Here is a 22,515-nt window from a genome sequence, read left to right as displayed (position 1 = left end):
CAGCGTCAGCCAATACCCCAGCATCATTGTTACAGCGGAGCAGTGATCGCCTTTGTTTTAAGCCTAACAAGCCATTATTCCATAATGTAACGGCACAGTGGTTTCCATTTAAAGCACAATATGCGCTGCCGTGCGCGCTCCATCCACTCATGCGCCGTGCAGACCGAACCGAAACCCTCTCGCCGGGCTCCAGCATTATTTGCCCCACCAGCCAATTGCAGCTTCGATTTTGCACACCCAGATTCTGGTGACAAATCGGCGATCAGGCGAGCGGAAATCTGAGGAAATGTGTTCAGGATAACATGGCCCGCCGGGACTAGGGCTGCTGGTTATTCAGCACTCGTATTTCTGTATAGAGGCCGCGCCGCTAAAGTTTCAACTGACTACCGATTGCCAGGAAATTCTTTTGTGAACAATTTATTCTCAATTAAAACATGGTTAAGAGAGTCTTATGTGATATAAACCCAATCATAAAAAATTAGAGTTGGAAATTGAGTCGATATTTTCTTTTAGTTTAACACGGCCAAAAGTGTTCTGAATTAGCTTTGAGAAAATTCGATAGATTAAACCTTTTGATCGCAAAACAAAACCTATTTTATCGCTATCATATATAGCAGAACACATACAGTCTGAACTGTGAAATCATAGGGTATTTTCTCCAAAGAAAAGAATAAATGGTTTGGAGCAGGAAAAATCTTTTGCCCATTATTTTATTGCCACCGATGAAATAATCTTGTTCTCGTTGGTTGAAAGTCGAGATTTTTTCTCAATACATATTTCGACACCAACTGGTGGCCTCTATAGTCATGAGATGGTCTTTCGTGAGAGCTCCAGTTGGAGTAGAAACATGCCGAGAGAAATAAAATAAAAACTTTCAAATTACGAGGACAATTCCGATTATTCAACCAACAGAAATGTCTTCCACGAGTGAAAACTTCAAGTCATTTTATTCTAACCTGAAGAAAAATAAGAAAAACAGAAATATGTATTAGGTATGAATATTTCCATGGCTTGAAAATAATTGAACCAATCTGTTACATCCCTTATAATTTCCCGTTTGCAACGGATTATCAGAGAATTTCAAAGCATTTCAATTGAATCTCAGATCGCAGTATAATCCCCGAAAATTCTGCTTCATAAGCACAAATGAGATGAATTCGTTTCATCAAAATAAGCTGACGTGCGGGAAAGACAAATTATGTTGGATTAATGCTGGCCAGATTACAACATTAAGCTTCTTAGCTGAAGCATCATCTTATTTAACTGCAATGGAGGGATTAGCCAGCCTATCGATTAAGTGATGGGAATTCAAATAGAATATTTCCTGGAACGACTTGGAAAAGATTCTGTTTGGCATTTTGTAAACTCTTTGTTGCGCACCATCTTCTCTCAGAGAGGCTTCCTTTATGGCCAATTTTCAATCGAGGCCAATTGGGAAAATGCCTTCGCCCTTCTTTCCTCCTGGAGCAACTCGCAACCACAAAGACTTTAATAAGCTTTTATCGCGTTGAAGCAGTCCGCCTTACAAAGATACCGCAACGGTTGCATACCCGCAAGGAAGTGATAGGAAATTACTAATTTGAACGGACGGACGCATTGTGCTATCAACATTCTTTGAGTCAGGCTTATTAACCGTCTTATTTTTTGGAGTGAATCAAATTTGAAATTAAAAAGAAACATTCCACCTTTTGTCAGAGATGAGAGATGAATGTCTGTTTTTGTTTTATTTGATTAAATATTATTCTGCGATGAAATTTGGAACATTCAACGCTGACTCAATATTTTGTTTCTCGCGTGTACGCATTTTCTTTTCTTGTCAACCCGGCACTGTTTCAACCCGATTTAGTCTTGGTGGATAGGTATAAGGCATAAGTGCGTTATTTCATCCTCGTATGGTTAGAAAAATTATTTTCCATCTTTGTGCGATGAATTTTGCTTGGATTAGTAAAATTCTCTTAATGATGCAATTTTAAAAATCGCAGGGGCTGTCGCTCTGTACCTGCATACTCTGTATATATTTTTATAATAATCCCCCATTCTTATATTAATATTTCTGGACTTCATTACTCTAAATTTGAATGAATATGCTCTTCCACGTCGCAGGGATCAGACGAAACGGCAGAATTGTGAATACTTGCTCGACATGTCGTGACATATGTATATGTACTTAAAAATTAAATCGAATCAGAATAAACTAAAACTATTTAAATCCAAACAAAGGCTTAAAACCTAGGCCACTGAAAGGGAAATGTGATAAATTAATATAAAAATATGCAGATAAATCAAGACGTGAGAGTTGCAAAGCAAACAATGTTTTTAATATATTCTCTCCTGCAAACTCTCTGTACTCTTAAATAAATTTGAGGGTGAATCAGAAGCAATGATCAATCCATCTATATAATTGTCAGCACCGACATAATGGTCCGAATCGCATTTCACGCATCAGCTTATTCTAGTGATCGGTGCAAACTGTACAAACAAACAGCCTGATAGAGAGAGAGAACAGGCAGAGGCAACGAGATAGAGTGAGCGTGAGCATTGGGATAATAATCAGTTTAGCTCGGCAAACATAGCAGTGCGGGGGATGGGTACTGATTTATTCACTGCACAAGGGGTGGAAATAATACCGTAATGACTGTGTGTATGTGTGCACGATAATCATTACGCGCGTATATGTGTGTATGTGCTCATGTCGCGTACTGAAATTTATTATGGCTGCTTAGCGGCCAATCAAGGAGCATGGAATCCGGCGCATGCGTTCACATGCATTAAATACTACACCCTTTTTATTCATAAAACATCCCCTGCCTGCTTATTTTTCCCACCTCCATCCCCGCTGCGTCGAGTGCGAAAAGCAGCGCGCATACATACGATGCGTGTGTGTACTGCAAACACGTACCCGTTCGGCTCTGCTCGCACCACCACCACCACCAGCCCCCTTCATCTGCATAAAACAGTCTGGCAAGATGCTCTCTCTTTCTCTCTCTCTCTCGCTCTTTCTATAAAAACAGCCCCCGCCAGGGAGGAATAAAAGAGGGTGGCGCGCGCGATAATAATGCATACATATTTATGCGCCTATATCTTCTAACAGCTTCTTTTTCTCGGCCTCCGCGGCGAGACAATGCACACACTGCACACACATTTTCGTTTCTTTCTCTCTCAGGGAGCTTATAATGCACAGCTCTTATGCTCTCCTCGCGTGTGCTGTTCGAAGGTACATTTTCATAATATGGTACATTCTCTCGGCTCGATAAAATAAGAACAAAAGCAGCGAAGAAAAAGACAGCTCTTCTCCCTCTCTGCTCTGCACGCACACATTTACTTTTTGCCATGATTATTTCCCTCCTCCGCCTCCTCCTCCTGCCTGCCTGCAACCTTCGAACAGTGTGTGTGTCTCTGCGGAGGGCGTTGCTCACCGGCGAACACCATCATCAGCCGCCGCAGCAAATTTGCATGCACACTGTCCATTGTTTTTTCCTTCCCTCTGGTTGTCATGGCGACATTAAGGCTCTCGTGCTAATTCGCCCTCGTGACGCCGCGCCAGACACAGCAGCGATCGCTCACAATTAATTTGATCAGTCCACGCCCAAACAGATCGCAGAAGAGTGGAGATGGAAAATTTTCTGAACCAAAAAATTGGAGAAGGAGAAGTGATTATATTTTTATTTTCTAATGGGAGGTTTGCAGACTCTGTATAGGTCCATTTAATATTTTTTTAACACTGCAACAGAGGCAAAAACAACTGGGAAATAGATAAGGACAATTCTCCATGATAGAGATTAAGCGTTAAAACATTTAAAATTCTTTTAAACCCTAATTTTTGTATGATTTTATAAGATGTGCTGTCCAAAAAGGAGGATAGAATTTAAAGTTATAAAAATTTAAATAAACAAGTAAAAATAATTAAATTTGTTGGACTACAGAAGCAGTTTTCAGAGTTTTTTATTGTAAGGCTATTCAAAGTGCAATACTAATAAAAAGAGGAAAGCTTATTAAACAAAAATTCAGCTTTTGCCGACGCTCTTATTATTTTACAGGACTCCTTGATATATTCGTAGTTGATTTCGATTCCCTTTCATCATGATCTATCCAATGGTGTGTATACATCATGACGGAGATTTATTTGTTGTATGAATAAAAAAAACTTTAAGGGGGCAGTGCTCACGTTTTGAATAGCACACAAATTTTGCAGCCACATATTTGGCCCAAATCTTGACTTCATCAGTAACAGATTAATTAAACTTAGGTAATGCACAGTGGCAACTTGGATTTTTCGAATTACTTTTTCTTTTCTATGGAAAAACATTTTGACAAATTGAAATTTTTCTCATATGATATTTTTGTTAAACGTTTTGCTTGAAAAATAACTATCTGAACTGAGTACTTTGTTTGCATAATATCTCTGAGTTTCTGACAGTAAATATTGGCATGCAGTTTGACAATTTATGATAAAAAATATTAGCATCTTAAGTTTTTTTAATTATTTTGAACCTAGTAGAAAGAAGTGTTGCTATGCTTCTATTTTTCTCTGTCTATAATTCTGCTGGAAAAGTGAGCAGCAGTGTTGTATACAGTTTCTAGAACTGATTACACAAGACGCCCTCAAATAATAAGAAATTGAATTACGTACACGCAGCGGAAAGCCGTTGGCGGTTTGTTCCTGAACGGGAAATTGGATGTCAGTGGCAATAAAAGCGACAATGCGTTTCTCGAGATGATTGTTCGAAAGTAGATTTGACTGACAATCCGGAGAAATCAGAGCGGCGGGTGGCGAGATGTATATATATCGAGTGATTTGCGGAAGTTTGTCAGCATTTATTGATCGAAGGGGCGAAGAAAAGCGGTGGCGGTAGCTGTTGTTGTTGTCGTCGTCGCTCTTATCCAAAAGAAGTTGGTTATTCAGGGGTTTGGGTCAATATGGGATGAAAAAGTTGGCAGCAACAAGTCTATTGAACTGCGCTTGAGGTACTCTCTTGCTCGTTCGAGGAGCTGCCGCACGCTTTCTTTTCAAGGGTATCAGATATCTGCGCGCGCTAAGCTACGGGAAAGGAAGGAAAGCTTTTCCCATTGTAAAACTGCACTTTTCAATCGGGGTGGATGCGTTTACGCGATAAGATGCGGGTCAATTTCTTCCTAAGTGGGCTGAAAAACCAACAACACACCGCGCCAGAGCGTGTTCAAACATGTTTCGCATGAAAAGGAGGGGATTTGAATACTTTTCAAGGGATTTTCTGAGTTTGTCCTACCTGGATTCTATCCTCAGGGAGATCCGTTTTGAGGGACAACATTTCGCGTGCATAGACGTCTGGGTAGTGAGCATCCTTGAAAGCCTTTTCCAACTCTTCCAATTGGTAACTTGTAAATATTGTCCTAAAACATAAAGTATAAAAAGTATAAATATTATTTTTAACTTATTATCTAGTTTTAATTTAAGAACTAAAAAAATAAAACTTCTTTATTAATTCGTAATTTTTCGTATCAATTTAACAAATTAATAAGTTTTAAAATGCTCGTAGCTATAAATTTTTAGTTTATAAAATTACCTATTTTTAAAACATATAAAACATAAAAACCAAACGTTTGTGCAGATTTACATGTGAATGGAAGTAGTAATTTCTTAAATAGAAGGGATTAGTTTGAAAGTGTTTATAAAATTCCATTTAAATTAATTATGATTATGAAAAATAACTTCTCTTCCTTTCTTCATGTTTGGACTTATTAGGGTCTTTGATAATTCTTAATTCTTCTTTATTCACTGAAGGTGAAGGGGAACAGTGAAGTCCAATATAGTTATAATCAAGTTGTATCTGATGTAAGTTTAAATTTCTAGAAGTTCTATGAGGAATAAAACAGTTTAATTGAGGCACAAAAAATTGACCATGTGGTATTTCTGCAGATAATATTGTTCTGTTTGATGATTAATCGTACCTGTGTCGTCTCTTCTTCTTCTTTTTCTTATTAAATGACAGTCCTTCAGGCGAGTAATCTTTGGCAGCGTCAAGGTGGCCAAGTCCTGCAACACGGAAATCTACAGCTCCGTAAATCTAATCAAGTATACAGTTTGATATAATCGAGTAATTTATAAAAATATAAATGTGCCGGTTTGCAGACTCGAGATTCTTTCCCCTGCGTGTTTGTAAGAACGGAGTTTGCTTATTGTTTGATTCCCCTGCTGCGACAATGGCCCTCGAAAGGAAATTTCCAATCAAAAGTGTGCGAGATTGGAGATAAGTCACAAAGAGAGCTCTTTGTGTGCGTCTCGCGCGACTTCTGCATTGCCGTGTTTGTATGGGGAATATGTGAATTTCGGGGCTGACGACAAGACAGACACAATGGCCAACAAAAGCGAACACAGAGCAGTTCTCGCGCGTTTCGCGTGATATGTTGCGTATATGCCAATTCGTAGTTGCCGATTTGCTTGCTCCGCCGCAGAGTAATGGTTAATCACGGGGGAACGGCGCCGTGAGATTGAAATTTTCGAATGGAGGTAGCTCTTGGCAAGGCAATCTTCCTTTTCTGCTCCGACGGCTCCAAAGGAACCGAGAAAATGAATGTTTGGATGAAGGAAAAGCCAATGAAGAAAATCTGTAAACGTTTCCGAGCCACACAAGATTGGTTGTCGTGAAAATTTCTACCGGCGAGGCTTCCTTTGAAATTATAATTTAAGGAAAAGAAAACTGGGAAGAAAAATAAAACATAGACATATTGAAAGTGATGTTGGTGTTAAAAGAGATCGTAAAATGTTGAAAAGTGCAAGGATTTTCGGACCAATTTCTTTATGGAAATTACAAAATTATGTTTCACGCAAAATGCTTTTAACTGATCCAAATATGATTATTCTAATCAAGGGCAAATTTATTTTCAATAAAAATTTTCGACGCGTATAGCCCTCCAAGGAATAAATCTTTTTATCACACGTCCTCCCTTTTAAATAAACGAACTTAGCACAATCCAATTAACATTTTTCTGACCAAAATTGATGAAATTCATGAAGATTGTCATTTTTGAAAAGAAGTTGTCTCCGTAAAAAGAAAAATAAACTAGTTTTTCGTTAAAAAGCAGCATATTTGCAAAAAAAATGCAAATAACCACAGCTGCAATACTTAAAATTATTCATATGAATTAAATGTATGGATTTTTGTATAGTGCCTAAAAATCTGCATGAATTTTACCCATATTAAGCATGTGCATAATAATTTAGATTTAAAAGAAAACGAATTTTAGTATGAGCAAGGCAAAAGAGATTGCCTGTTGAGATTTAGACCGCGTGAGTTGGATCTAATTCCATCTGTGCAGCTGTTTGGTCAATAACAAAACCTTTTATTATCTGGTTAAGGAGTTAATCTGGCTGCAGGTAGTGCTGGTGGTGCGGTGGTGGTGCAAGTGTTAGACATCCATTTTAGAGCCATCAAGCCGGGTCGTTTGGCTTATAAGGGAATTAAATTCATTGAGAGCCGCGTGCGAGGGTGGCAGGCTCGACGCAGCAGCGGCGCGGCGGAAAATACCCCGGGGAGAAATACTGAAGGCTGGTTTGCACCACTCCATAAGTGGAAAAAGGAAATTAATTTGCCAGCAATGCAGCTGGGGGATCAGCCGGGAGAGCGAGAGAGAGAGAGAGAGAACGGGCGGGTGGCCGGGCGAGACTAAATTAAATTCAAACACTTGCAATATTGAAAATTCATTCGCTAGCTGAATAGGGCGCCCCCCTCGTGCGGGATGCATAGGCGCAGCGACGGCGGCGGCACCTGCCATGAAATCGCTTTTGGCAGCGGCAGGTATATACACTCGGATTGCGGCTTAATTAGAGCACGTGAGTGATGCCTCAATCGCAGGCCCGCTGCTTGCACCGAAGTTTGCCGCTGCCGCTCTTTGTGCCCGCGGACACAGATCCCGGCCTGTTATTGCCCGTGCGTGCCGCCTCGCTCAAATTTAATTAAATCGCATAATTGGATACGTTAGATTTGTTTGTTTTCGCACGCACAAAGGCTCAAAGACACTCTTGGCAAATCTAATTTACAATTTAGTCGCTACACCGTCTATTTTATTTGCTCAATGTGACAAGAGATTAAGGCATCTCAATAGGCGCCCTCACGAATAAGTCCGGACGTTAGGGCCTTCTCGCTGCTGTATTCAACAAACAGTACAATGGTTCTGCTCATTGTATAAAAGATTTTTAGAAAATAACAATTTTAATACGCAAGTGAAATAACATTTGGAAATTAAAAATATCGATTAACTTAAAAATTCTAATTTGTTTTGTAATTTTAATTTGTTTCAATTCTATATCAAATTGAAAGCTTTGTTGGCAATACACGATGGAGTTTTGTAATTATTCATGTGATAAATTAGTATCAAGCAAATATATTTTTATGCTTCGAGATAAAAAGAAATTTACATAGGTCAGCACTATATTTGTTCATGTATTTTGACTGATTTACAAATAATATTCCTCCTTTTTTTGTCAACTATTATAAGATTCTATTTTTTTTAAAAATATGAAAAACAGCATTTATGATTAGTAGGAACTGTAATAAGGTCTCAGATTATGTGAAAATTTTGGCTGCTTTCAAGAATCATTACCTTGTACTAAAAACGTAAGGAGCTCAGAACAAAGCATCAAGGAAAAAATTCTATGGAAAGTCAGAAGGACCCATTACTCGGTTTGACTCGTATTATAATATGGTTTCAAACACGAACTTCGCCTAAATAAAATATTCTGCAATTAAAAGTTAGTTGAGAAATTTCGTTCATTTTTGACTAGCCTCCGTAAACTTTTAAATCGAAAAATTTCAACCAATGAACTGAATTCATATCACATTAGGCTGCTGGTTCCATGGACTGAATAATTTTAACAATCATTGTGATCTGGAAACCTTTTTGAAACGACCATGTGGACCACTGGGTTGGTGCGTGCCGTGCAATCGAGCTATGCAGATCAGCATATTTTGCGATAACGAACCATTAGGAAACAAATTATCGCGGATTATCTGCAAGGGCAGCACATTCCCCAATCTCCTTTGGGGTTGGCATTCTTGCGAACGGAGCTACGCTGGGCATAGAGGGAAATGCGAACATTAGCAGCAAGGGATTATAATCCGACCACCCTCGCGGCAAGTGCCTTAAATGCCCTAAATAGCTAGCCATCTTAATTCCCGCATTCCTCACTTAATGCCAAATGAATGCCGCTCGTAATAACTGCACGTTCGGCTTAATTTCATCCAGCCGGCGAGCAACGCGTGTGGAGGAGGAGATGACCGCAGCGCGTCTACTATTAGGGTGCTGATGGCGTCTCGGCAGCAAGCAAAACTTTTGCTGATATCCGAGTTAGCCGACCGAGCAGAGAGAGCGCCGACTATTTTATATGGTGCACTGCACTCTTATATGAAATACCAAGCACGCCCATTAATGGTATTTATTGCCAGGCGGCGAGCGGCGAGCGAGCAGCATATTCTCGTGTTTTTAGTGCGCTTTCATCTGCATTGCACTTGCCTGCAGGCCCAAGAAATTGTAATGCGATCCCAAGCGCACAGCCAATTTTGCAGCTATGCGGCTGCAATTTACAATAATGTGAAATAAATTAGCGAATTTTGGCGAGTGATTCTTTCCCGCATTTTACAGACATTTAGATTCTGCGAGCAAAAGTAATGGGATAACTAGTTTTGGTTGAAAAATCTTCTCTTGAAATCAGAAATCAAAGGAATATAATCTATTTATCAAATTGAACGTTTGAGTTTTATTTAATTTAAAATCTGTTAACAATGTAATCGTTAGACCAGGAATATTGTGGTCATTAGTAACATAATCACTATTTTATTTTGTCCATTTTTTATTTCACTTTGAAAACTATTATATTACAAAAACACAATTGCAATATAACTGTAAATTAAAATTAATGTTTTTTAAATATCAAATGTGTCAATTATGATTTTTTATTTTTAATGAAGAACCTGAATGTTTTCCATCAAAAAATAATAACGTAACATTCATTTTGTCCATTTCCCCCTTCTTTCAATTTTTTTAAAAAGATATGAGATGGATCATATTGGGCAGAGAAAAGTTTGTTGTATTAATTCTGGCTAAAAAGTCTTAAAATTTCGTGACTCGTGCACATTCAGCATTCAAATGCGCAACAGTCTATTGTCAAAGCTTCAGTATCCTAGTTGTATGTATTGTGTTTTAAAAAGCCTGAGGAAAAATGAAATATACACGCACTGAGTTTGAAATCATGTTTTAGAAGAAGTAATTTATTTTGGTTCATGTTTTTACAAAAATTTTGCTGGATTGGCTTAACACCAATATTATACGTAGGGTTTTTTACTAAATGAGGATTAACCCTTTTTAAAGACTTTTATTAAAACCTGCTTGGTTCATATTTGCGTTTATTCCAACAAGTCGAGTAAGAAATAAAATGAAGTGCTCAAAACATAATCATTGGGAGCCCTCCAAAATTAAAATATTGACAGAAATTTTGCGTTCTTCGGCGATATTAGTCCTCTTGGAGGCGGTGAATGCCGCTTCGAGGGTCTGATGGGACGTATTAGCAGAGGCGGAGCGCGAGAGGAATTCATCACACCATCAAATGTGTGTAATCATCTTTTTTATTAATACTCGCGCGGGTGGCGGCTGCATTATTTGAATATCGGCCGGCGGAAGGCAAGCGCGCACTAAAAACAGAGTCATCATGCAGCTTAATAGGCCGCATTAATCGAAATTGAAGGGAAAAATTTGGCGTGGTATGCGGCTAAATAGCGTTTTCCGCGCCGTGCCACAATAAGGAGCCGCAGCAGTGCGCGCATATAAGCCATTAGCGAGCGCCCGCGCGTCTAAGGGGCGCACTCTCGAGCAATAACGCACAGGAGTTACAGCCAGGGAAAACTTTTTAATTTGGTCTGTGAAAGTGTTTACGCGGCCGACGCTGACTGAGTTTTGCTTATTATTTAGAAATTGGAAAGAAGAGTGTGGTGTAAACATTAGTCGCGCGCGGGAGGCAAAAGTTCTCGTGCGCACGAACCACCGGTTCTCGGCTCGCAATAATAAAGTAATCAGCAGCAAAGAAGAGGTGCATTAAACGCCACCAGCGGCAAGAAGTGGAAAAGTTGGGAGTAAATTACGGTGCAAAAGCGACGGCGCAGACGCCATTAAGTTTTCCCCGTTGCCAGTGAGAGAGGAAGGAAAAAGCTCTCTTCTTCTCCGGGCGGTAGCGGCACTGCTTTTTTGCCGCTTGATTTAAATTAACTTTTAGGGTTAAACAGCTTTGCATAGTTAGGGCGATAAATTTCCGCTTGACGGCAAAAAGTTGCAAATCGCGTCTCTCAGCGGGGGCATTTTGGAGGGTGCAGGTCCGGGGGTGAAATTGCTTATTACTTTTTGCCACTCTATCTAGGTTCAAGCAGGAAATGTAATTGGTGCTCACAAAATGACTCTTTAGATTTGTCCTTTGCAATTTTTTTCAAATAATCAACCCCAGGTTTATAGATTTTTTCCACTAAATCATTGAAAAAATTGTGTGTCCATAAATCAAAATCCTTAACGCAACCTGCGAAACACAAGTGCTCATCACATTGCATAAGTTGTGATTGGGATCGAAATCATTGAAAATAAACTCTTGCTGATATGAATACATATTTGTATGCAATATTGTTTCTCCAAAAGCAAAATGGGATATTTTAATTAATGTAATTATTAAAGGAACAGCTTAATTGATAACAAATGTTGCAGACTAAAATTTTTGTTGTAAAGCAACTCTAAAATCCCCATAAATTTTAATTTGTATAGTGACAAACTAAAATTTAAAATATGATAAAATACTTTCATTAGCAAGTTGTAATTACTTAAGTGAGAGATAATCTTATTTCACTGATTAGTGATTAACAATAAAGTCAGTCCAATTGAATTTTTCTGTTTTTGAAACATGGGAAACGTGAAACTATTTTCTTCTAGATGCCAAACCCTCTATTTTATTCAATTTGCCTTTTAGAAATAAGAATTTTATATTGTTTCAACGCGAACCCTGATTAATAATTTAAGAAATATAGAATCACTTCCTGGACAAATGAGTTGTTTTATGTACTCTGCGGTCAAAAAAATATTTTGTGAGAAACGTAATACGATTAAATATTGTATGCAAATCCGTCATAACATTCAGCATTGTACTCGGATGGAAAATACCGAAAAAAAACTTCCGTCAAGTTTGGCAGTTTGTTGGTCCAGGGGTGGAACGCAAACAACCCCCGAAAACGCACATTTCGCGGGCAGGGAGTTTTTATCAAAGGCGCTGCTCGGCCGCGTGCGTAAAACTCCCCCAAAAATGCAATCGAATAGAAACTCTCGAGCGTGCGTTGGAAGGAAACTCGCGTCTGGCTTTGTGGCTTTCTGCTATTTAAAGGAGGGCAGATGGATTAATTCGGCAGCCGGAAAATCCCTCTTTTCGTGGCACAAAATGGCCAGCCTGGCATCCATTAGTTGCTCTCGCAGCATTAAACCGAGCCATTCAAGAGTGAACGTGTGCTGCGTCCTTTTTTTCATTTTTCGCTCAAGAAATCTGAAACTAGAAAGCTCTCGCTGCCAAAAGGGCGGCCGCCTGTCATTATTTTAATTAAAAAAATTCGCCGTGGAACGACGAGAAAAGAAAGGAGAGAATGTGCTCGCGCTCGTCGAGGAAAAATCCACCAGCAAGGGTAGAATTAATTTACTCCCGTGTACAAATTTGATACTTGTATAAGGGATGAATGCACGGCGAGCTTTTTATACAAGAGAGCAGGCAAAATGAGAGAGAGAGAGAGAGAGAGAGAGAGAGCCGTTCGGGCGAGCTTTCTGGCGAGGTGCTAAATTTTCGTGCTGGAATGAATGTGCCATTGTTAGGCGATGTAACAATAGTGAGTCACAGTGTTTCCGCGCGAATTACGACCGACGGGACGGAGGAAATCTCAAGAGGAGAAATGTTGAGCTTGCTATTAATGTGACTTTTCATTAAAAGACACCATCTAATCTGCGCATTGTGAGCCCAAGCGCCGAGTTTCGCGGCATTCAGCAAATTGTCACACCCCCACGCCCCGTCGAAATCGCGCACAGCCAATTTAGCAGGCCGCTCTCAGATATCACTCTAATCAACAACTTCGTCGCCATTAACGTGATTGCCCAAACTCGCTTAAACACAAAGACAGACAAAGTTAGAATTACTTTTAAAATCAATAGCACCGTAGAGTTCTCGACAGTGCCTTCGATTCTTGATTGAAATATGTTTTTTTTATGTAGCGAGGTGTCGGGAAAAGTATAATATTTTTGTAACTCATATAACGTTAACTAGAAATTTTCAGTGTGCTGACTAGCTATATATAATTAACAAGAAACAATTATTTGGAGAAAATTAATTTTTCCGCTGATAATAATGATTATCATATATTTTTCTAATTTGTCGTGATTTATTGTCTCTCACTTCTCCTTAATTCAAATTTTGTGAATATTTTTCATATATTTATTTTTGACCAAATAATACAGAATCCAGACAAACTGTCGGCTAATGCTTGCTCAGCAAATATCACATAATTAAAAAGTTTATCAAAGCAGTGGAATGTTTTCGCAAAATAAACGTACTATTGCAAAATGAAACGCAAAATAATAATTAATCCATTCAGAGAAGCCATATTTTAGATCGATTTTTCTCTTTGTTATTTTAGAATCTTGAGGTGGATGATTTTGCAGTCTCGGTAGTACACTCATACTAAGTTAAAGTTCTTGCAAAATATGTATTAGATACCAAAATTAAAAAATAACCAGGTGCAGGAAAATAGGGCAGATGTTTGAGCTGTCTAAAGGGTGCCCGGAATTTTCCCCTCTAGAATTCCTTTGATATTGGAAGCAGAATTTGATTCTTCGGAATTTAATGGTCATGGAATTTTGAATGTGTGGATTTTGGTGAGGGAGGCTTGCAAGGCAAAAACAGCCCCGCATTATCAAAATGTAGAATATTTTTTGCTCTCCAATTTTACTCATCCTTTGGAAGTAAGAGTCATTAAATAATTTATAAAATATTTATATTTTTCATTGATTTAATTAATTACTGATTAAAAAAAATCTTAGCGAAAAATACAATCTCCCCAAGAGCTAACGAAATGACTTTTTTTGGGTAAAGAAACAAATTTACCTTTGAGAGGACTGAAGCAGAGTTAAATGCTCCCCGTCTGGCGCCGAACACCTACCAGAGTGAACTGAACTTCCTGACAGAAAAATCAAGAGGCCGTGTCGTCACTATACACTAAACTATTTCCCGGCCTATTCACTCTTGTCGCCACGACAAAATAATTCAAATCCGCGACAGCCCCTTGAAAGAAACCCTTTCAACCCCTGTCAACCCGCTTCCATACAAATCACAACAAAATTTTCGGCACAATAAGACGGAGGAGGAAAATAAAACACCCCCTTGTCGGACCCGGTGACTGCGAACATTTCAATCACTGATCGTCAGGGTTGGAGGTGCCAAACGCGCGCGATCAAAATGCCAATGACAAGCATGCACTGAATCCGCCTCTTGGCTAGGCCCAGGTGTGTTGAAATTCCAATGTGTTTGCAAACAGAGGTGTGTCCCGGGCCTAGAATACACCGAGTGCAGCTGTGGTGAGCAGAGCTCAACCCTTTCAGTCCGGTGTCACATCAAATCAAATTCGTACTCCCTCCTGCACCGTTTTGTACGTTCATTTTTTCCTCCGTCTATGGGATTCTTTCTCCGTCTAAAATTCCCTTCGCGTCTCGTCTTACATTCAATGAATTGTGGTTACGGAAGGTGAGAATTAATGCTCTCTCCGCGTGGGGTGGTTCTCAGAACACGCCAAGAAATCTACGTGTGAATCGAGGTCGAGCCTCTTGATTGATGAGCTTTGTTCTACTTCTCGCTCGATGCGTAATATCCAGTCTTTCACGAGCATGTGGGCCGTTTACTGCTTCTTGGAATGCGTGCAGTTAGGTGTTTAATTCCTCTCACTATCACGATTTTTATTGTGCAACGGATGTGTTAAATTTATAAAAAAGTGGATGGGTATTGAGATACATGGGAATAATTTTCGCAGTTAGCTTTAATATGACATAGAAAAATATAAATTATAATTATAAAATCAACTAGAAATAACATTTGCCTACTCATGGACCAGTGGGATTCTCTTTTAAGTAGACCTCATTTTTTATTTTCTTTAAGAAAGTCATTAAATTCAAGGTTATAATTGATTTAAATTTGAAGTTCTTTAAAATTTTAATTACGAAATATACAAAAAATTAATTAATGGTTAAAAATGCATTCTATTGCATTATTTTAGTTTTTTAAAACTAAATTTTTTACAAAAAATATACTCAATAAGTGAAATAGATTGATATAATTTTGCATCGTTGTGAAATTTAAAGTTTTTTTTTTAAAAATATATAACAAATTTCAAATAGTTGAATTCAGTCACTCTTTGCTAGATCTGAGTGCTCTCGGTTCGTTTCCTGAAAGAGAGCGGCCAGGGACTCATCAGATTTTCTGGCGTGTCGTCCCATTCGGTGTGGAGCGAGAGAGAGAGGAGCGCTGATCCTCTTTGCCAATTTGGCCCAACTGAAGCGGAGTAAATACGCCACCCTGGCAAGTCTTTTCAAAAAGTCAAAGCCTATTTGCGATGCTTAATCCTATTACCCATTATGTGATGTAATGTATATTTTCTTGCCTCGCACAGCTCCGGCTTTGCCCCACTCTCCCGTTTCAGCCGCCACCGCCCTTCAGTATTTTTCATCAGAGAGGAAAATGCGCAGACAGGCACGCGAGCGCAAGTATTTTCTAAATTAATTTTCCAGACTAATTTCCATCATCATCCCTTAATGAAAATATGAAGCTTATAACGAGAGCCTGTCTCTCTGCGTCTTCATCACAGCGCACAGGCTGCCTTTTGCTCATTAGTTCGGCGATGAGCAGCGAATTTGCCGACACAGAATAAATTGGAGGTGCAGCAGGCAGGCTCCGCCCGGTTTATTCCACTCGCGCTCGCTTATTTTCCAACAGTGTGTATTGTGTTCCGATCGATTATTCTGCTCATTCTAACGCTGCTTTTTCGATATTTAATACGGGAAAAGGTCGGTGGACTGGAGCAGACGAGAACAATGAAATGAAAAAATACGGCTCATTATTACTGGAGAGGGATTATTTCTACTATTCCGTGGAGGGCAAAAATTATACGAATGCTGTAGTTCTATTTGACAAAATTTTATTATTTCAATGAGAAAATCACTTATAAGTCGAGGTACTTGATTTGGAATTGTTTTAACTCTCTAGAAAATTAAATCCATTAATAAATAATTTTTTAAATAATTTTGTTAAAACAGTATTTTTCAGGTAACTCAACTCATACCAAAATATGTCAAACTCTAACTGCAAAATTCTTTGTAGGAGTGCAAAGCCAGATTTATTTCATTAAAAACGAAAACAGACGATGACTAATGTGTCCTTGTTTACAACAATTTTAAGAAGCTAAGATCTTGAGAGCTGATATTTTCATGTTATCACTTTCCTTATTTATTGATTTATTAACAAATCAATATGTCCTGAAGCACTGCCGACCAAACAATGTTTTTCAAATAATAAATACGTAATTTCAGTAATTAAATAAAAAATGCTGTTTGACTGGGAGAGCGACCAAATTCAACTTTTTTGTCTCGCCTTCTCTTTCCATCGACATTTCACCGAGTTGATATTTTTGCGCAGCAGTATACATTTTCCGAAATCCATTTGCAGAGCTGAAACACTACAAAATCTGCGCATCCCCTGTCTGTGCACATCCATCTGCCATTTACTTAATTAGCAGACATGCGCATTAAAATTGCATGCTCGGATGGCGAGAAACACAATTATCATTACCCGGTGAAAAAGTACGCACAACTCGCACAGATTAGCAGCGACGAGAGAGCGCGTTGCGCGCACCAGAGAGAGAAAAAAGAGAGGGCCCTGCACAGTGCTGCTGTTGTTTAAAATCAGTTTGCTTGTCGCGCGCGCACACCCCTTTGAATACATGGCAAGCAGTGCCGTCGTCGTGTATACGCGCACTTGTATGTACAGATGCAGCATGTACTCGCCGAGTGGAAACACAGCAGCTTCGCAGAATTGACTCACTCTACCAGGCAGAGTGGCTTGGAAAAACAAGCCTTGCCTCCACTCGAGGACAAAATGTAAATAAATTGCAAATAAAATCGCCACGTATACACTGGGGGCGCAAAATGCGAGGGAAACATTTTTTCACCTGGAAACTCTCCGAAGAGGAAGAGCCAGTTTGCAATTAGAGCGAATGAATGACGCGACGGATGGGACTTTTATACTTGCTTCAATTGTGAGTGCGAGGAAACTCTGAGGATTATAGTTGGTGGTGACTTTATTAAATTCATGGTGCCTGGCGTGTACATGGCTCAGTAGTATAAAAATTTTATTGCGGTTTTAATAATTAAAAAAATAAATAGAAAAGTTTGCATGTTTAGTCTATAGGGGAATACCGGTTCGTCAACAATATTCGTAGGACAAATCAATTGATAAATATTTTTGACATTCCTCCGAGGAGAGTTTTTTTTCTTTAGGGTTTCTTGGCAATTTTTTTTCTAGGTTTAGAGCAAAAAACCGCATATATTCTGAGACCTAATAAAATTTTATATCTTTATCGTATGCACGCAGGAATAATTTCTTGCCGATGTTTTTATTTTCAAATAAATTAAAATCAGGTTGATTAAAAAATTTATCCAACTAAAGTCAAGCTGAAATATCAGGTCAGTCGGCACAAAACTGAGGGGGCAAATATGTCATTTGTTCATTTAAAAACCATAAGCCAATTTTTCCGGCCAAAGTCACACAGACAACTCTAAATATTAAAAAAAATGCTTCGATCGATTCAGCTAGTCAAAAAGTCTACCTCAACAAATGATCAATATTCAAAGAATAAAATGAATTGAAAATTGTATTTGAATTTGAAAGCATTACACATATTTTATTTTTATATATTTTGTTCATTTAAAGTTTATAACACCGTTGAGTAACAAATTTTGCAGTTTACGTGTGTGAATTGCTAATATTAGGAAAAGATTGCCTTCAACAATCGTTTACATTCCCCTAAAATTAGAAAAAAAATATTTATCATCTTTCTTAACGCACAGGAGGCTCACACGATACATTTTTTTCACATTTTACCGAGCAACGATACATTTTCCCCATTTTTCCGCAAGGAGTGTCATTAGCTGCTCGATATGCAAATTTAATTCGGCAGCGTTCGCGCCTACCCTGCCCGCAGCAGCATCGCACACATAAAGCGCCGAGCTGAAGTACGCGCGTAAACAGACGTAGGAAAGCGTGCACGAGACTCAACACATTTCGTGATGTGTGTGTATACATACACTTATTCACTCACGACTCTTTTCTCCCTCGCTCTTCGGCGTCACTTTAATTAGCCGCGTGGCTTCTTTTTACACCCCCATCCCCATGCCAGCGCGCGCGAGAGAGGCGAAATCCATGAATATACATGCACGCTGGAGACATTCAGCCTTGAAAATCCGCACTCGCTCGTGTCGTACACGCGCGCACACTTTCGGGGGGTGGAAGCGAACCACCACCGCCTTGGCCTGCTGACAAGACTCCGTGCATTGTTACACATTTAGCAGGTGCCACGCGGTGTAAATATGAATTTATTCACGAGATTAGTGCCACCAAGATGATGCTGCTGGAGATGTAGAAGGGAGTGCACAATTCTTTAAAAATACAAAACTGCTGCGGTGCCAAGGGAATAAGCAAGACGCAAAAACAGCTGTTTTTTGTTGCAAGTGAAACTCATACATGAAAAAACCAAGGCTTTAAGTAATTTAGAAAATGACGTGTTTAAGTAATTATTTTTACGAACATTTCAGAACTTGTCTGGTTAAAATTTAGTCACTTTTTAAATAAATCAAAAATTTGAAACTTGAGTTTAGGAGAGAACGTGATTGTGATTTTTTTACTTCAATTAGTTTGGATTAAAAATCCTCCTGGGTGAATTCGTTGTTAATTTGAATAATTTTCTCATCAATGAGCAATACTCAAATTTGGACTAGTAAGGGCGTGTAGGGGAAAATTATTTTTCAGAATTTTTCAGTACTGATCCACTTTGAGCAAATTTTCTGTTAAGTGAGAAAAGCTTCAAACAATTTGTCCATTTGCACAATGCAAATAATTTTAAAAAAAAATCTCAGCACAAAATTTATTGGCTGGACCAAGTTGGTCCAGCTAATCCATTCGGTCCGTGCAGAAGAAATTAATGTGGTGTGGTGAAACAACACTCTTTAAGATAACCAGCACGTCATCTGGGTGCTTTGTTTCAACAATAACACACCGTGCAGCTCTCTAGCAACCCTTTCTGCAGCTGAAAAATGTATTCAGTGGAGCGAAATCAAGGCAAGAAAGCTAATTCCCCGAGAGCGTGTGTGTGAGAGAGCGAGAGAGCACGCTCAAGGTGTGAATGAGGAAGGAGAAAGAGTGAGAGAGGCGCAATTTTTCAGCCGCGCGCACTCTCTCGTCGGCGCCGGTTGAGAGATTAAAAAGTGCCAATCGATAAAAATATTTTCTGCTGAAATGAGCCTCATCAGGCGGCGCCAGAATAATGCTCACCCTAAGTAGCAGTCGCGAAAGAGAGCGAGCAGCAGGAATTTTAGAGAGGGCCATTGTAAGCGACATGTCGCCGGATTTTCGCACAGAGTGGCTCTCTCTTCCCTCTCTCGCGAGCGAGCGTTCTCTCTTTCATTCTGGCTCGCTACTGATTGTGAGAGAGCCACCGTGAAAACAGCAGTGAACGGACTTATCGACGGTTTCACGCATCGTGTTTATTAGAAGCATCTGCAAATATTGATTGCTTCCACCGCGCGCGAGTGAATCGAGCTGTTTTCCTCTGAGAGGGCCCATTTGAAACCTGTTTAGCGCACCTTTTCACGCCGCACTCCTTTGTTCTCAGGTGCAAACAATGTGGGAAGACGTTTTAACAGCAGAAATGCAAGAACTGTAATCATTCGATGTTTGATTGCGCTGATTTAAATAAAAATGTAAAATCTCGCAAATAATCTATATCAACAGATTACTTAAAAGTTTAAAAAAAAATTCCCGCTACATTAAAAAAGTTAAAATAAATTATTGAAACCATCTAGCTCTGGAAATAGAAAGAAATCGTTTAAATTTCCAGATTAAACCATTTCTAGTTTTGAATACGATATTCAATATTATCGGGAGGAATTAATCCACCCTTAAAAAAGTCATAAAAAAACAAATTTTTAATTGGAAAAAAAACTATTGTCAATCCTAATCGTGAATTTCCTGCTAATCAGATTAATTTAAATATATTTCATTTTAAATATTATTAAATGAAAAAGAACAATTTGAGACAAGAATTTAAAGAGAAATGCTGGTCCATACCAAACAGTTTGGGGCACCACTTGTAATGGGAATTTGGTGCCGCTGAATGCGAGGAACAGGTTTATTCGCTCTAATTTTATATGAATATAATGAACGTTGTTTTTTAATGAAATGCTGCAGTACCCCTACGATATTATTTTCATCCACCTCTCCCTAAATCTTCATTTTCAGATCCACTTGAAACGATTTGCTCGCCTGATTATCCTCACTTGAATTGCAATTTTCTCGCCAAAGTTAATTGCGGGCATTGAAAGCAAAATTAAGAGAGAATGATTTTCTCGCATTACGTCAGACAAAACAGCTTCACGCGAGCAGCAATACATCGCAGCAAATTAAAACAATAGGCCCGCGCTTACGTGTATATAGTGCGCGAGACCAATACACGAACGGACGGAAAAGCAAAGCACACAGCACGCGGGACAACAAAAGCATCTGTGTGCGAGTTTTCGCGCTCAGCTCCAAATAAACACAATGCATTTAGCACGGCAGCGCGCATAAATGGATTAATAAAAAGCAGCAGAGTAGGCTGGTGAGAGCACACACATTCACGCACAAACAGAGCTGCCAGCAGCAGCATTTGATGCAGTTTTCACGAGAGGGTTGCTTGTTGCTTTGTTTCTATCCCTGCGACGACGCGCGGCGAGACTCATTTTTCTCTCTCACTTCACTTTTCACGCCTCGCTCTGAATGCTGCTCGCAAGCTAGCTAGCTATCGGGCTGAAAAGTTGCCGGCGCAACCACTCGACAAGCGCGCCTCTAAACATCAGGCTAATAACACCCTGCTAACATGCTCGTGGAAAAATCTCTTCACAGCAACAGCCACGCCGGCCGGATTTTTCCTCTCTCTCTGGCTCACTAAGAGGTGTGTACGCGCGGGAAAAAAGACGAGAGGCGGAAATTCGCGGCGCGGATATTTTCGGCGCATTTCTTCACGGTAAAAATCGATGCTTCAAGGGGTTGCCCGCGAAGAATGGCAAAGCGAAACACAGCAAATGAGCCATATTTGCACTCGCAGAATCTGTTTCTCTCCGCGTCGCTCTCCTCGCTCTTTAATTCAGTCGTGCTTGGAGACAGCTTTTCGAGCCCACGAAAAATGTTAAGGGAATAAAAAAGTGGTGCTGTTTCGCTGTTGTTTGTGCGCAGAGCGAGCAAGCGAACGAACGAACCCTCTCCACGCTCTTTCTTCGTCCTCTCACTCTCTTAAGGTGTGAGAGAGATGAATTTCTGTTCACAAAAGATTAACACCATCCTTTTGTCGACGGCTGCTCGCTCGTTCCTCAAGAAATTGTGCGGGAACTTTTAAAGGCTATTGTTCAAGCCTGCACTTTGGCCAAATTAAAAAAAATGTGCATAGGACAACTGGGAAATTCGTTTAGAATGGCAAAGGGGCGTCCACGAGAATTTAAGCTTTCTTTTAGTGTGACTCTTTTTTTAAAATTAAATTCCTTACAAAGGAAAAATATACTAATGATATTAAGAAACAAGATTTAGGAAAATTTCAACTAAATTCAATTCTCAATTTTTTTCACCATTAATCATTATTAATCGGTCTAGTAATCTAATCAATTCCCCCGCGTAAGGGTGAAACATTTTTATCAACTTCAGTTTCACATCGCTACTGAATTTTCAACAGGTCAAAGATTGGTTATCCTAACTGAATTACCAAAAGGCCAAATTGAATTTTTTGGTGAGGGAATATTATAAATAAAAATTACAGATTAGCAGTAATCAAAGTTGTTCAGTTCGTCACTGACGTCTTTATTCCATAATAATAACTATCGATTTACGCAAAGCACTCGCATGTTTATGGTTGAGAATAACTATAACATCCAAATAAGTAAATGTTGAGGTTTGAAAATCAAATGATGTATATTTATTAAATATGCATTTCAAACAGTTTACTAATTGACATATTATATTATCTCGTTGTTTTCTTTTATTTGGAGTCTAAGGGATATATTTGGTCAGCTAATCCGCAGTAAAATTATTAATTTAAATTAAAAACTTATTTTTACCACATAATGTTAAGAGGTCCAAATTTATCTTCTAAATTTATTTCATAATTTATTCAGGCTGCATCATTACCATAA

The 22,515-nt window shown here is 39.0% G+C and overlaps 1 protein-coding gene across 3 annotated transcripts in view; it reads right to left on the bottom strand.

Annotated features, from left to right (window-relative positions):
• The window catches only part of LOC135943146 (visual system homeobox 2-like), a 63,607-nt gene that overhangs the window by 17,438 nt on the left and 23,654 nt on the right, over positions 1-22,515 (bottom strand). For 2 of the 3 annotated variants that reach the window (XM_065489567.1, XM_065489568.1), the window contains exons 4-5: positions 5,929-6,028; positions 5,247-5,370 (exon numbers count right to left, since the gene is read on the bottom strand). In XM_065489567.1, coding sequence (XP_065345639.1) covers positions 5,247-5,370; positions 5,929-6,028 — 224 coding nt within the window. The remainder of the gene's footprint in view (positions 1-5,246; positions 5,371-5,928; positions 6,029-22,515) is intronic. The other variant, XM_065489569.1, reaches the window with a different exon arrangement.

This window comes from Cloeon dipterum, chromosome 4 (genome assembly GCF_949628265.1).
Source record: "Cloeon dipterum chromosome 4, ieCloDipt1.1, whole genome shotgun sequence".
Taxonomy (NCBI): domain Eukaryota; kingdom Metazoa; phylum Arthropoda; class Insecta; order Ephemeroptera; family Baetidae; genus Cloeon; species Cloeon dipterum.
This window is presented reverse-complemented; position numbering and strand designations above follow the sequence as displayed.